The sequence below is a fragment of the Ornithodoros turicata genome, chromosome 2, assembly GCF_037126465.1.
Source record: "Ornithodoros turicata isolate Travis chromosome 2, ASM3712646v1, whole genome shotgun sequence".
NCBI classification, from domain to species: Eukaryota; Metazoa; Arthropoda; class Arachnida; order Ixodida; family Argasidae; genus Ornithodoros; species Ornithodoros turicata.
In genome coordinates, this window is record NC_088202.1 from 49676623 (window position 1) to 49693348 (window position 16726).

A 16726-nucleotide genomic window follows, 5' to 3' on the forward strand; every position below is an offset into this window, starting at 1 on the left:
GAATTATAATGAAAAAACTACGCCGCCTAGAATCATGCGGTCAACAGCATTTGTTCTTATTAGGTTTTTGCCAACTCCTAATGTGAATGTCATGTACTCAAAGTTTAATTATGTAAATATTTGCGAACTGAACTCGGAAATTTGCCAAGTAAAGGTCATTTTTTTACCCCACCAATATGAAGAGCGTGCCGAATTTACTGAAATTCATGATAATTCACAGTGGTATTCACGAGCTATCACATCGGAAGAAATAGCCGAATATCATGCTTTTCGGAGCACCGGACCATAGCGCGGGATGACTTTTTGAGCGCAATCGCTCTCAGTGCGACGAAAGGAGGTTCCGAAGCCAGCCCACATAGAGATAGCAGACAAAGTAACAGTTCCTAAAATTGGGAGAGGGAGAGCATTATCCCAGCGAAAGTCGGACGTGATAAGCCGTGTCTGTTTTATCTCTTTCTGCGATGTCGGGGGAGGGCTGGCTGTCCAACCTCCTTTCGTCGGACTGACAAAGATTGCGCTGGAAAATTCATCGTGCGCTATTCTGTGCGACCTCCGTAGAGCATGATGTTCGGCTATTTTTTCCGATGGAATAGCTCCTGAATATCCCTGTCAATTATCATTAACTTGACTAAATTAGACACGCTCTTCACATTGGTGGGGTGAAAAAGTAACCTTTACTAGGCAAATTTCCGACTTAAGCTGGCAAAAATTTACATAATTAAACTTACGTTACACGACACCCACATGAGGAGGTGGCAAAAACCCAGTAAGAACAAATGCCATTGACCGCATGACTCTAGGTGGTGTAGTTTTTTTATTATAATTCAATGACACGTTTTCTGGGACACCCTGTATGTGTACTAGTGGGGCAACGAATAGCTTTTCCTATACCTAAATTATGAATAAACTATTAGTACATACAAGACACGTGCGCGCGTCGTAAATATTTTTTGTTTACGATGGTACCTGTACTACCAACACCCAGGATCGCTGGAGTGACGGAGATGACAGTGTTGCCTTGTCAGATTTCTTTTTTTTTTTTTCGCCTTCGCTAGCTAAATCTACCTTGCCCGCCCGCCGAAACGTTTCTTATCAGCCGAGGCGTGCAATAAAGAAACAAACGAGGGGAAGATAACGCATCGCAAAAGCGAAAGTGTCCCTCTCCACGGACGGCTTCACTTCCGAGGCCCAAACGTGGGTTAAAGAAATTCTATCGCATTTAAAAACCAGACAGCGCTAGGACAACACGTGGCAAAACACCGTATCACGTTGCACGTACGTTTTGCAAAAACGTGTTTACGCCAGCGCACACCGTCTGCCATATGCATGCAATATGGGCGTACATCAACACAGCTTTTCCTGTGCAACACATTTTGCCTACCTGAACAACATCCGCTTGCCTAGTTCGCGCATGTTGGTAACTCTCCTTAGGGGTTTGAGTCACCGCCACACTGACATCTGATCTGGTAGCTGCGATTCTGCCCGGCCTGTATCAGAACCCTTCAGAGACGAGGCGAAGGGATTTGCTCAACGTATCATGGCTAGCAGACTGCGGCCGTACCTCGTAGGACTAACGGCGCTTCTGGTGTTTTTGCTGTACTTCACAATCGGTAAGCGGTTTCATCAATTTGGTAAATTGGCCGAGAGAAACGCAGATTGGACTGGACAGAGATTTTCCCAGGACTTTAATGTTGGGGAGTGAGGCGGAATGTAGGGGGTGTAGCACCATGTCGTCGTTCAATCAGCACTGTACTGCATACAGGCAGTCGAAGACTGCAATAGACAACCATCTGAAGGCAGGTACATAAAAATAGTAATCATAGCCCTCGGTGTATCGCACCTGGTGTTGTTATAAAAAAAAAAAAAAAACTCCGTAGCTGTCAGTTACCACTTAACCCAGGAGGGGTTATGATATGTGCTGAGACTAATATGCCAGCCAATGTCGGCAACCTCATGGTGCATTCTCAACACTTTCCAAAGTTTGATTAAGCGTGCAGGCGTACACTTGCACAGTTCTACAGGGTGTCACAGAAAACGTGTCATTGAATTATATATATATATATATATACAAAAATACACCACCTAGAATCATGCGGTCAACGGCATTTGTTCTTATTAGGTTTTTGCCACCACCTGCTGTGAATGTCGTGTAACCTAAATTTAATTATGTAAATTTTTGCGAACTGAAGTCGAAAATTTGCCAAGTAAAGGTCGCTTTTCTACCCCACCAATATATAATGTGTCTAATTTACTCAAATTAATGATAATTGACAGGGATATTCAGGAGCTATTCCATCGAAAAAATAGCCGAACATCATGCTCTATGGAGCTCCCAGAGGATTGCGCGCGACGAATTTTTCAGCGCAATCGTCGTCAGTCCGACGACAGGTGGTTGGAAACCCAGCCCACACCGGCACCGCAGAAAGAGAAAACACAGGCATGGCTTATCGCGTCCGGCTTTCGCTGGGATCAAATGCTTTCCCTCTCCAAATTTCAGGAACTGTCACTTTTTCTACTATCAATCTTTGGGCAGGATGGGACTGACAGCGATTGCGCTCAAAAAGTCGTAGCGCGTTATGGTCCGGTGCTCCGAAAAGCGTGATGTTCGGCTATTTTTTTCCGATGGGATAGCTCGCGAATATCACTGTCAATTATCATGAATTTGAGTGAATTCGGCACGCTCTTCATATTGATAGGGTTTTTGCTTGACATTTACATGACATTTACTTGGCAAATTTCCGAGTTCAGTTCGCTAATATTTACATAATTAAACTTACGATACATGAAATTCACATCAGGAGGTGTCAAAAACATACCAAAAACGAATGCGCTTAACCGCATGATCCTAGGTAGCGTAGCTTTTTAATTATAATTCCATTACACGTTTCCTGGGACAACCTGATATCAGTAACACACGAGTATCTTTTTGTTCGTCTTTTCTCTCCCTCGTGTTCTTTTTGTTTTGCCACACCGTGTGAATACGATTTGATTCTGCAAAACACAGTCCCCCGTAAACGTCAATCTTTTTGATTGCGCAGTTTCTTGTGTTTTGAATATGAGGCTACTGACACATTGACTAGTTCACTCTGTGAAACTCTAAAATTTTATAAATATGTCCTGGATGAACTTAAGAGACAGGTGAAGGCACAAGACCTATAACTTCAAAACGGAAAAGAAGACGACGTGTGTGCATAATGGTTAGGCCAACTATGGTGAACTACAAGTTACTAGGTTAACTAGTTCACCATAGACGAACAAGAAGAGAAGACAGGAAGATCCAGTACATTTCGGAGAGTTAAAAGGAAATCATGGGGGGTTCGACAAGAGGGAGCAATGAAAGGGGCTTCGGCAAGAAATTCCCCCGGCAATGAAAGGGGGGGGGAGCACGATTTGAGTGGGTGTGAGGGGTGCTGGGCAGGTCCCTGGGACTGAGTGGTGTTGTTGAGGGTGGATCTAACGTCAGGAGGCCTGTTCCGTATTGGTAAAACACTGCCGCCTGACCTAACACGAGAAACGCGTCCGCTGACTCTCCCTACGTGTAAACCGACTCCCATTGATTTGTATTATTATTGCCATTATTATTATTATCATACTTAATGATATTTAAATGCGTGCATCGTGTGCACTGGCGTAACTTCATTATGGCACAGTAGCGGTGAAATATCCGATGACACATTTGTTATTTTTCTAATTTGACATGCGGAGCCCCGTCAACGATGTTGTAAATACTCTAGACGCAAAAACGACCATTGACGACCACGACCTCGAGAAGGGGAGCAAAATTTAAAAAAAATATGGCAGAATGAACGCGAATCTTTCGCGCTGTTGCACCAGCAGCGGTAGCTGTCTGGTTCACCTGTGACATTACGGTTTCGTCTGCGGACAGGAAAGAAACCGCACGTCTGCGCATACGCTGTGGATGGGTGAATGATAGTCACTTTCTGGATTGCAGTGCCATGGGTAGCGCTGGAGTTAGGGAGGTGCCACGGGGTATGCGGCTCCCTTCGCCACACACATTATGCGAGGGTTCTTTTATGACATGCGTTTCGTTTCGTTTTTGTTGCAGCTTTATGATCATTGTTTCTTGTTTTTTTTTTTTTTTTACGAATTCCGAAATTTGCTCACTTAAGGTCACTTTTTTGTCCCCATAATAATTAAGTGTAAAGGAACGGGAGTTACAGGTGGTTGGACAATATAGCGGCACAATTCTCCCTGCGGCTTCGAACACGATTCGAGACTTAAAAACTTCCAAAGCAGGCAGGTTGCAGGGTTGCATTTGCACGGTGAAGTACGTGACTCTGCGATCATATGTGGCACGCACCTGGTATAGACGGAAATGTGTCTGTTAACTCGCTATGTGCAGCTCAGAAAGCATACAAAGCGGTTGTCTGTGTACAGCGTCCTGCCCTGTTTCCGCATCATTTCTACGTTTGATCCAAACGGACTCGCTCGCATTAGCGACTCTTGCGGCTTTCGTCTTCTTTCCGTCGCAGAAATGTTGGTGCAGGCGTTCACACGTGCATCCTTTATCTATTTATTTATTGGATACAACTATTTATTTATGGGATACTACTTGAATGGGATACAACGAACAGTTGCATGTTTACAGGGAACGTGTTGCGTGTAGCAGAATTAATGTGACATTATTTTCAAGTCGGCCCATGACGCATACTGACCCCCCCCCCTCCGTCCGCCACTCCTTCCTGGCTGTCCTCTCTCCATCTGGCCACACCTGTACGCCGCTCATAGCCACAGCTGCTTAGCGGCGCTAACACGGAATCAGAAAAAGAAAAAAAAACTTCCCTTATCCACACAGTGTGACTGAAGGACCACCTGAATAACAAGCGTATTTATCTGCTACTGTTGTGCCTGAGGCTCTTTCCTTAAGGAGATAGTAGCGCGCAGCAACTCACTATGGGAAATATCACCATTCGATTACCCGTAGCTTGAAATGTAATGTAGAAAGAAGGAAATCACTGAAGAGGTTAGCCTGCTGCAGGACTCGAACCCACTGTTTTTCCTTTTAGTCTGTGTTCCAGCCTGAGCACATCATTTTGCATCGTGCTGAAATGTAAGCGTGCAATCTCAACACAAGTCTCCTGGCAACAACAGCTACCAGTTACGTTCTAGAGAATCCCCGCTGATTGGTTGTTTGAGAGATCCCGGACGGTGCCCGGGCAGACGAGTACGGCTAGTGTTTCCGTCTGTTTCTGTGCTGCTTTCCGAAGCTTGAAAAATGTTCCTCGATTGCTGTACACGGCACATTTTGTGCGTGTGTGTCAAGGATGCCGGATGATAATCTCTGCACTGTGGCAACATTCTAGGCTGCAGTCCGCCAGAGTTGCTCAAATATTCCGCCAGAAACCGCTAAATATATTGGGCATTCCGCTAAGTTCCCCTATGAGCCGAAAATACTTTATGGACACGCTTTTCTGGAAAGCTCCGTGTGCCAGGAATATTTTCAGGTGGCAGGTGAATATAATCAGTGATAACCACTGAAATCGAGGTATCAAATTGATTGATTTCGTTAACCAGGGAGAGACATGCATGGCAGACAAAACGACCCAAGCGACATTCTAAGATTGGGCCACGCTTGGAATTTGCTTGGCTGAGGGACCTGACCTTGCAGGGCAAGTGCTGAGCCAACAATCTTGTTTCTTCGCACGGATCTGTGCACTGGCGAATGACTTGCCAAGCATTCGTCAGCCTGCATTGTGCCAAGCTTGTGCCAAGCTTGTGCCAAGTTACACTAGCGCAGCATGAAGAAGACGATATGGAAGTACGATGTACCGCGTGAGCTTTCTGGGTACCATTTTTCTGTTCTTCTCATCCGCAGTAAAACATCGTCATCTAACAGTCTCTCTGTCTCATCTTCTACAAACGGTGCCGTGGTGGCGTGTAGTTCATGTTGTGAACATTTAGTAAGCAAGTGAATAAATATTCCATTCAGAAATCAAATAAAGTTACTCTAAAATGCAACATAATTTGTCTAATTTGGGTCCTCTTACCAGGGAATAATACCCAAAAAGACAGGCGTGCACTCTGAACATGTTTTGTTCGGCAATTTTTATATGTTTGCATATAGCTACATACTTTTTTTTTACATTCTGGGTTAGCGCTGCGAAACAACTGTGGTTATGAGCTGCGTACAGACTTTGGCAGAGGGACAGAGGACAGCAAGAAGTTGGGGACATGGGGGTTAGTATGCGCCCTGGGCCGACTTCAGGGGAAGCTGTGCGTACATTAGTCTGGAAGGTCTGCTGGAAAACCGAGGAAGATCCTGAGACAGGACAGCCGGTGCGGGATTCGAACCCGCGTCACCTCCCAGTGTTGGTGGCGAAAGCGATCACTGTAACCATTCTGCCACGGCAGGTGGAAGCCACACATGCGATGCTGCGGCTCAGATGTGGCATGTCTCAGCTGGAAGGTGCCGCAATTATCCGTAATAGGGATATTTTAGTTTCTACGTCTCATGACCTGCACGAAATGCGGAACACGTACGGCCACACGGCAAATTTTATTTTATTTATTTATTTATTTTCCTTTGGGTGAACGGGAACCGAGGCTAAAAGCACAGACGGGTTAAGGGGTACCTCGGCTCCCTGTACAGCAGCAGCAATTGCAAGAATACATCAGCTTACATACTTTGTATATAATCAATGAGATCAAGAAATAACTACAACTTGCATCACGTGTACACAGAAGTAAAACACATCGGACTATAATCACAAAAGAAAGGTCCGTACAACAGGACCAAAACAGTGACCATTTAACCTTTGACATAAACATTTTGAGTTCCCGGAAAGATGTCAAACGAACATGTATGTTCTCTCTATGCAAGTGGTTTAGGAGACGCGGCACTGTTACCTGCAGCCTTTGCAGGCCGTACCCCGTTCGTGAGGAAGTTACAAGGAAAGGATCGAGGGACATTTTGCATCGTCTTGAACATGTGCCAAGTTTGATACTTCATTTGGATATTTCCAAGATTGTTTATATGAAAGTGCAAGGCGGAACGAGTATAATAAAAATATTGAAATAATGTGATATTTGTCAAAGAGGAGTTTGGTGGAAGCATCGTAAGGCACTCCCTCAATAATGCGGATGGCCCGCTTTTGAAGCGAAAGGGGCTGGAGAGTGGACCTGGCAGCAGATCCCCATACAAATGCGCAATAGTTAAGTCGACACTGTATCAGCGCTTGATAAAGTAACCGTTTAGTGGAGATGGGGAAGAAATATTTGTACCGGCGTAGTAGCCCAAGAGTGCGGCTGATCTGTGATCCGATAAATGTGGTGTGTTTGTGCCACAGTATAGTTTGTTATGAAATATAACTCCAAGTATTTTGATGCTTTCAGCATATTTAATTTTTGAATTTCCAATGAACAGGTCATAATTTGGAGTGACGTGGGAGCCACGTGGAGCAAATACCATAGCAACTGTCTAGTCAACATTGATTTTTAACCGATTACACAAAGCCCAAAGGGTCACACTCTGTAAGGCAACATCTGACTCCTCAGCAGCCCTACTGTATGTCTTAGCACTGGTCAAAAGTGTCGCATCATCGGCATAGAGAATGATGTCGGGGTGGACTTTTGTGAGGTCATTAATGTACAACAAGAATAGCAGAGGGCCTAGAATACTGCCCCGTGGTACACCTGCCCTGATGTGGAGAGTACTTGATTTGTTCATGTGATTTAGCGCTACGTACTGACAACGGCTAGATAAGTAGGAGCTGAAGAAAGACAGAGTGTGTCCGCGAACGCCGTAATGATTTAATTTGGCCAGAAGCAAGTCGTGGTTGATCATGTCGAACGCCTTTGAAAAATCAATGTAGACCCCTATCGTGATGTTCCTGGTTCGTAATTGTTTAGAATGAATTCCTTCTGCCTGAGTAACGCGAAATCCGTTGACTTGTTTTGCCCAAAACCGTATTGTCTGGCTGACAGAATGTTGTGTCTTTCCAGAAAAATAAGTAGCCTTTTATAAACAATTATCTCCAAAACTGGACATACGGCTGGAAAGGGCTCCAAAGTGTATAACTATCACCTTTTTTGAAGATGGGAGTAACTCTGGCTAGTTTCATATTTGACGAAAATGTGCCTTGCGAGATGCTGAGATTACAGATGTGTGATAATAAAGTAGCAATTACATGGGACACGTGTTTGATGCTCCGTATGTCCAGTCCAAAGGCATCTAAGGCCTTACTATTTTTCATACCCAAGATGACAGAACGCACTTCTTCCACATCGGTTGGGTTAAGAAACAGTGAATGAACTTGTGACTCATCAAAGAACACAGGTTGCGTATTGCAGACGTCTGAGTCAGTCATGCTTACAAAATGTTCATTAAAAGCTGCAGCGAGCTGGTCCCCCTTTAGCTCGATGTCATTGATGGTGATTGAAGACAGGGAACCATGGCCAGTCTTCCTTTCTAACGGAGAGTTTAGGTTTCTCCATAAAATCGTTCTATTATGACATTTTAACTCAGCATTGATATAGGCCTGCTTGCTTGACCGAAGCTCGCTATTTAGTTTATTACGATAATGTTTATACGTTAACCAGTTTGTACGGTTTTTCATGAACCTTGAGAACAGCCAGTTTCGCTTTCAAAGCAAGGTTTTGCAACAAGTCGTGTTGGCCTTTCTCCTCGAGGTAGATGTTTGGGTTAGCAAGAACACAGGGAAATGATCGCTAAGATCCGCTATTATTGTGCCGGATGTAGCGGCAGATAAGCTTGAATTTGTTATTATGAGGTCAAGTAATGTTGATGTATCTCGAGTTACTCGTGTGGCTGAACGAATGACATTAACAAATCCATAACTCAATAACAGATCGTTCAGTCTCGAGGAGCTGTATGGGTTGGTAAGCAAGTCAATATTGAAGTCTCCCCCGATCGTAGCAATCAGCCTATTTTCACAGCGATATGGCAACAGCGGCTCTAAAGTTGCCATGAAGTTCGATACACTTCCACATGGGGGACGGTACAACACAGCATACAAATGTTGATTTGTTTTAACCGATAGCAGCTCACAATCCTATGAGGAGTGAGTTAGTTCCTGAACAACACTTATGTCAAAGACATCATTTCTCACAAGGATTTGTACGCCGACACCTCGTTTGTCTCGGCTGTTTTGTACATATGAAGAGTACCCCTGTACTTTATAGTATTCATCATCTGACGAGAACCAGGTTTCAGTGAATATAACAATATTGAACTTCAAAACTAACGACAGGAATGCGTCGATATCATCTTGTTTATTCTTAAACGATCGGACATTTAAGTGTAAACAGGAGGTAGTTTGGATGTTCCTTGCGTATGAGTTAATCATAACAAGTGAGTCATGAATAGAAAAGGCAGAACACGGACATGGATTTACAGTTTCTCGAATGTGTCGAACAACTCGCTGGTCACGCCTGTACCAACCACGTTGGCTAATGAGGTACCAAGCCTCGATATATTCGAGGGTGGATCAAATATAAACGAAATCTTCATTTTATTTTATTTTTTATTTGTAAAACCAAGTGTGCATTATGTTTCTGTATTGTCTCCTGATGTAGAAATGCATTTTTCCCAGCGGGGCGGTAGCTTTTTGATCCCCTCCTCCTCCCTTTCCTCCCTTTTTTTTTTCAATAAACGTATCCCCCCCCCCCTCATTATAAAAAGAAGTGGGTTATATCAGCAGCCAGTTGCGCACTAACTCCTACACTGCGTCGTCGTCGTCGAATCGTTGGCCTGCTATAGAGGTTCTTTGAGTGGCCCAAACGGGTGAAAGTCACAAGGCTATAAGTGAGGGCTATAGGGAGGGTGTTCCAGTGGCGTCCAGCCCATTTCCATTAATTTTGCACATGTGACGGCTGCAGTGTGGGGTCTGGCGTTGTCATGTAAGAGCATCACTTTACGTGTTGGTTGATCAATGGGGTAGAGTATCGCCTCTGGCGATGAACCTCCCCACTCTCCATCCCAAAATAAAGTTGTTGTTGTGTTTTGCTGCGATAAGCAAGTTTAATCTCACTCAAAGTTCACAGTAATATACAGCGTTGACGGTGCGACGATCGTGAGAGAAACCAATGTTCAAAATGCCGCGCTCGTCCCAAAAAGCAGTTGCAAGCACCTTGCCAGCTGACAACCGAGTCTTGGCTTTGACAGGGGCTTTCGTTTTCAACCTTGTCACGGCCTTCCACAAATTCTTTATCCCAGGCAAACACACGCGGCCTTGACAGTGTTTGACCCCGAACTCTGCCGTCAATCCGTGCAGAAATTCAGTTGGTTTTACACCCTCACAAGCTTTATAATAATACAGTGTTATAGTGTTATCAATAAAACAGGTCGTTTGTGTTCTTTGATCGAAGATTGTGGTGCTGACATTGTGGCCCTTACTGAGACTTGGCTACGTCCGGAAATTTTGGATAGTGAGCTACCTGCTGGTTTTTCTTATCTTCGCTGTGATCGTACTAATCGCAGAGGTGGTGGAGTGTTGTTGGCTGTCACAGGCTGTATCCCCCTATCTTCTGTTACTGTTAATTCAAACCTCAAAACCTGCTGGGCCACTGTCTCCTGCGCCCGTTTTACGTTACTCCTAGGAGTTTGCTATCGCCCACCTGATCTTAGCTTCTTTGTTTGTGAATTGCATAGTGTATTGTTTAGCCTAATTGAGCGTTTTCCGTCATCTCCCGTATTACTGCTTGGAGATTTCAACTTTCCGGCTATCATGTGTTGTTAAATGAGGTTACAGTCTACTGAGCGTGATTTTGTAAACACATGTCTCACTTTTACCCTTCGACAGTTGGTTAAGGTCCCAACCAAGGGTATCTATCACTTCATCTAGTATCCTTGACCTTGTCCTATGTTCTGCGCCCAGCCTTATTTCCCCACTTTCTGTGTTCGATGGCCCTAGTGATCATAAATTTCTGTCTTTCTCTATTCGCGTTACTTTGCCTCGAATGCGCAGTCGTAGAAAGCCTCTTAAAAACTATAGAGCTGGTAACTATACAGCGATTAATACTACACTGTCATCCTTCTGTAATGTGTGTGTTGCTGATTTCCACTTGAGGACCGTGGAGCAAAACTGGTGTCTTTTTAAGGCTACGGTTTCACGGTAGCCATCTTGAATATATTTACGGGCTTCCTACGGCAGGGCGCCACCGTCCCGGTTTCCTTGGATGACCTCGTTAGGGAGAAACAGTTACGCGTGGGACAGCTGTTGACTGGACCCTTTGACCTTGCGTCTCCCCTTTATGCCATTGTACGATTGTCTCGTAAAACTGTCGTGCAAGACGGCGAGTTGATTTTCGTGCTTTCGTGTTTTGAGTGCACGGGGGTAGCTGCCGCGCGCGTAGCGTGTGACGAAGACTCAGCCAAAAATATAATATATTTGAGATATATAAAAATATATATCTCAAATGCAAAATGGTCAAACAACCATCATAAAAAATGGACGCAAAGACTAAATAATTGCAGTCAGCTGTGAAGAGTCTGTTCACGTGCCGATCGGTGGTAGCCTTATCTCAATGTAGAAAACAACGAAACTAGTTGGAAAGGAAAAGGAACAAGACAAAGACGCGCGTGCTCTGGGGAAGGGGATTGGCTTATATTCTTTTCTCTCTGGGCAATAGTATTCACGCCTAGCACTGACAATTGGTTTGTAACAGCCTGCTTTCCGCCCCTAACAGGCTTCACAAAATCTATCACAACGATTTCGTGCGTACATCTCTTTTACAGCCTCCGTCCTACGTATCTGAACGTCATGATCATGAAAATAAGATTTGCTACATAAGTATAATACCCTTTACTGCTTCCAGTCGTTTATTCCCCGTTTGTCAAGACTCTCGAATGACCTTCCCCGCCATGTAGCCCTTTTCACTGATCATCCCCGGTTTCAGGCGGCCATCACCAATTTGTTATCTCTCCCATGACTCTTCTTTCGGTTGTTTTTGTTTTTCCGCACTGTTGTTCGCGGCATCTATGTGTGTACATGCTTGCTGGTTTTTGCTTTATGTCTTGATGACTTTAGTGTTGTACTTCCTTTTTTGTAGCAGATTTGACGTTTCTCTTGCTGTATGCCGAACATGGTAATTACTTTTTCATTTTTTACAGTGTTATTATCGCCCAAGTTCTCCGTTATGTTGTACCCGTTTCGTGTCTTCAACGTATTATAAATGAATAAATAAATACGTTGAAGACACGAAACGGGTAATTACTTTTTCATTTTTTACAGTGTTATTATCGCCCAAGTTCTCCGTTATGTTGTACCCGTTTCGTGTCTTCAACGTATTATAAATGAATAAATAAATACGTTGCGCAATCGACGGGTGTATCTCTTTCACAGATATCGTATGACGGGCTACTGAAGAAATGTAACGAGACCGGCCGGCTCCTCACGAGACTAGTGATCCACCTACCTAGCACATGCACAAGCGGCAGCGTGCGCCAGAACGCGCGCTCTACAACAAAAGTCTCGTTTATATTTGATCCGCCTTCGTACTCATCATGGCGCAACATTGCACTACCGTTGGCTTGGCAAGCGTGATCCAATCCCCTGCCAATCATTGGCCATTGCACGCTTGGGCGGCCAATTGACTACCATCTCCTACTGTTTTTTATCGCAAGCAGGAGCTTGAAAGCGGGTCCGTATGCCACTTCAATTGGAATAACTTTGAAAGAGATGTGCCACATGTCTCCACAGCTTTATTTTCTGTGCAACTTATTTCTCTTGATTATGAAAACATCATATTATTTGCCATGGAAGTATAGCAATTTGTGGTTTGAACCATACGCTTTCCCCTGTCAGGAAAGCAGCTTTATATATGTCTCGACTAGCTATTTTCAATCACATTAACTGGCATGTGGCAGCACAGCAGGGGAACTATCGAGGTTGTTAAATTCCAAGGGATCGTTGATCGCAACAACAGTTGACGTGTTTGACATTTTTTTGTGGCAATAATACGCAAAACTTTGCTGATCCTGTTGAATGTGCACTGAGTATGACTTATTAGGCATGTGACGGCACTTTTTGTTCGGTGTCGCTCACCGATGTACACTCTTAAAAATGAACTTCACCGCATAGCACGCTCCGAGCCAACCATCATCTCAAATGATATCGTTATCTGCCCTGATTTGTTGAAAACGGGAGGCGTACGCCTTTTCTGTGACAATTATGAACAGCATAAGTGTCACAAAAAAGGCGTACGCCTCCCGTTTCCATCAAATCAGAGCAGATAACGATATCATTTGAGATGATGGTTGGCTAGGAGCGTGCTATGCGGTGAAGTTCATTTTTAAGAGTGTATGTGGATGAGGATGCAGAGGCGGGTTAGGCACGTACCTGCAGAACAAAATCACAGTCACATGTCGTCAGGAATGTAGTCCTGTATCATATAGAAGGAAAGTATTCCATGCTAGTAATATCCATTGTGCAACATCATTTTACAATGAATCAGTGTCAATCTATTAGCCTACACTCTAAGAAAATAAAACTTTTCTACCCATCTCGGTAGAGCTGTGTTGCAACCACATTTCTACTCAAACCAATTCTACATTTTGGGTATAACAGGAGGGTAGAAACAAAGTACAGAGTAGAAACTGACGTTCTACCAGGTTGTGTAGGAAATGCTGCTTTTATTTTAATTTTCATTTATTTATTTTTAAGAGCAAACGTGAGAGAGAGGAGCAAGGGAAAGGGCCGCCGCCGCTTATATACCCGCGGAGGAGAAGGCGCGCGTGGATTGGCCCGAAATGGTAGAAGTACTGTCGTTCTACCAGCTTGGGTAGGAAATTCAACATTTTTTTCTTAGAGTGTAGAATAAACGTTATGGTCGAGCTATGCATAAGCCGCTTGGAATCTACAATATTCAACGTCTAGTGAACACTTCTGGCTGTAGATTTCTACGACAAAGCGGGTCAGCAAACGCGAACAACAACGCAAGTAGTTTGTACCTGTTTTAGTTGTAATCCATGGTGCACATTGTTTCCGTGCGGGGGGGGGGGGGAGTAATGGAAGGATCGGCTCGCCGGTTTGGCCACACAGAAGTGGGCGTCGTCACGACTATAGCAAACCAGAAAAAAAAAAAAGGCGGATGCAGGGTGGAGATGCGTAACGGGTTTGTGAGCGGGGTGGTTTCCGTGCGTAGGAAGTTGGTACCCATGGCGAGCCAATCAGCATTTTATTACTAACAGCTTGCCGGCACTCGTCACATGTGAACGACCGGAAATATCAGGCATCAGCGTAATTACAGTTGATCACACCTGTTCCATATCACTAGCTCACAAACCATCTTGGAAAATACACATATGTAAACAGCACGATCGAGAGCCGATCCTCGCTCCCATGCCGGCAAGCATTCCTGCACTCCGCTAGCGGACTTTCACGTGCTGTGATTGGCGCACTCAAGAAGATTCCGTGTGACGTTTTGTCGGTTTTTGAGCGAGACCCGTGAGGGACCCGTTCACATCCAGCGTCTGTACTTGGAGCATGTTTACTCAAATTGCGTATAAACTATAATGTCGTTTCAAGTGAAATTTTCACTGTTTCACTGTTGTGAACATTATCTCCAGGATGATACACCTACACCAAAGTTTGGTTTTTGGTTTTTTGGTTTGCATATCGCTGCATGCGACTGTCCCTTTAACATTTCTCCACCGGTTCGTTGATTTTCTTCCGTTCTACTATGCGTACTTTGTATGATTGTATGTAATACATGGCTTCGTAGATCTTGTGCCCACGCAGCTGTCTCCGAACTACGCAAAAAGACTTATGAAAGGGTCGACTTCTGAGAATCATACTCCTAGAGTATGGGAGAACAAACATTCACACGCAGATGAGGAAACACACGGAAAGACGGCTCAACGCTCAACCGGACAACACATCGCACAACGGCACAACACACAACCACAACAATGGCACAACGATGAAAGATGAAAGTCACTGAAAAGGTTAGCCAGCTGTAGGGATCGAACCCACATCTACTGGATTGCCGGTCCAGGGCTCTACCAATTGAGCTAAGCTAACACGCCTCTCCAGCGACTTTCGGGGTGCGTCATCTGAAGGGACGACAAACCAGCCACTCACTCTCACTCACCCTCCTTTCACTCTTACATTTTTGCTCACTCATACACACATTCATACGACGGAAATCGACGCAAGCGGCACCTGTTGAACAAGAGATAAACTGATGTTCTGAGGCGAGCACAACTCAGCGAGCAACGTGGTTTGTCTATTTTGCTTTCTAGCCAAGCTGACACCGTAGCCATAGCACATGCACAGAGCGATGGATTCTTTCCTCTCCGCAGATGCAACCGACATTACAACGTGAGACGCGGCGGGAGCACTTTAGCGCTGGCTTATCCAAGCGTGAGCCTGGTTGCTTCAGACACTCTTACTTTGCTTCAGACATTCTTTTTACTGGTTCTCACTCAGCTGGACACTGAGTTCTGGTTCTAACTCTACTGGACACTCAGTTTACTGATTGCTTCAGACACTCTTTAGTCAACTCCAGAATCCCCCCCCCCCCCCCACACACACATTTATACCTCCACCTTAGAGCTATCGCTATAAATTTATGGTGGCAATGATTCAGAATGTACATTGTTTTCCTGCTATTGCTTTTACTACACTCTGAATCCGGCACCCGATATGTACCGCATGAAAGAGGACCCGCACCTGAGCCAAGCGGTACACATGAGGTACAGTCCTCAACCAGCAGGTACTGTTCCCGACCACTGCGAAATTCAAACGGTACAAGGTCTCCGAGATCCATCCGTACCGGCTAGGTTCCTTTTAAGCGCGATGCAGCTACCTCATGTGTCCCACGTGTTTCCGGCGCATGAGTACGAACGCCTTCTCACGATATCCATGCGCTGAAAAATATTTCGTGTGATTCCGAATACCAGTCAATAAATTCTCTTATTCAGCAGTGCCATAATGGATGAGCACTATCATTCTGGCCAAGAAGTGCAATAACTCGAACCCGTGACCGTGAGGGTTCGCGCGTTTGGGAAGAAAGCGTTTCTTGGAACCGCTGCAAATCAGTTTGTTTTGAACCCTCCGGGAGAGAAGACGAGTCTGCTCGGTCTTCGAAGAAATTCGTTCGACGCTTTCAAGATTGGAGTCATTTAAGGTGCGTATTATACCTCTGAAGTAATTATTCGTCTGCACGACGCATTTTGGTCATCTTCGCTCTGATTCCCAGTGGTCCTGATCACGGCTGGATACAACGAGTGAGGGACAACGGAGACAACGAACTTTGTGCTTCATGCATCAACGTTGATGCGTGAATTAGAGGAGCCTATAGATTGCACTTTACACCTGGATTACACCAGCAAGTAGGCATGTTTTTCAGGCAAGCTATTTCGGTTGTTGAATTTTTTTTTGCATTGTATTTTCTCCTACGTCCAGGTGATGTCGTAAATGGGTGAGTCAATCGTCTACTGTGGTTGGTGTTACGTTCTGCGGAAGAAACGGAAGTTGAGGAAGAACAGCAATCCAAAGGTGTGAAAGAGATAAAGAAGCGTGACCACAGAGCAGCTGCAATGGTGAAGGAGAGATGCAGTGGTCATCGTTTATCCATATACGTTGTGCCCCGTGTGTTCGGCGTTTGTGCATCATGACAATACAAGCTCGCGATGGACAAGCATCACGCATGAAATGGATATAATTTTCGAATAAAGGTATTTGTTTGTTATATTTATTGTGCAGCGTAGCTTCCTGGAGCTGTTAATATATCGTGGAGGAGG

General features: G+C 44.7%; 1 protein-coding gene across 2 annotated transcripts in view; it reads left to right on the plus strand.

Annotated features, from left to right (window-relative positions):
* Window positions 1–16726, plus strand: part of LOC135383445 (lactosylceramide 4-alpha-galactosyltransferase-like) — a 44963-nt gene that overhangs the window by 18086 nt on the left and 10151 nt on the right. The window contains exon 2 of one of the 2 annotated variants that reach the window (XM_064612891.1): window positions 1432–1610. In XM_064612891.1, the coding sequence (XP_064468961.1) occupies window positions 1538–1610 (73 nt within the window). In that variant the 5' untranslated portion in view covers window positions 1432–1537. Of the gene's footprint in view, window positions 1–1270; window positions 1611–16726 lie in introns of those variants that run through there. The other variant, XM_064612890.1, reaches the window with a different exon arrangement.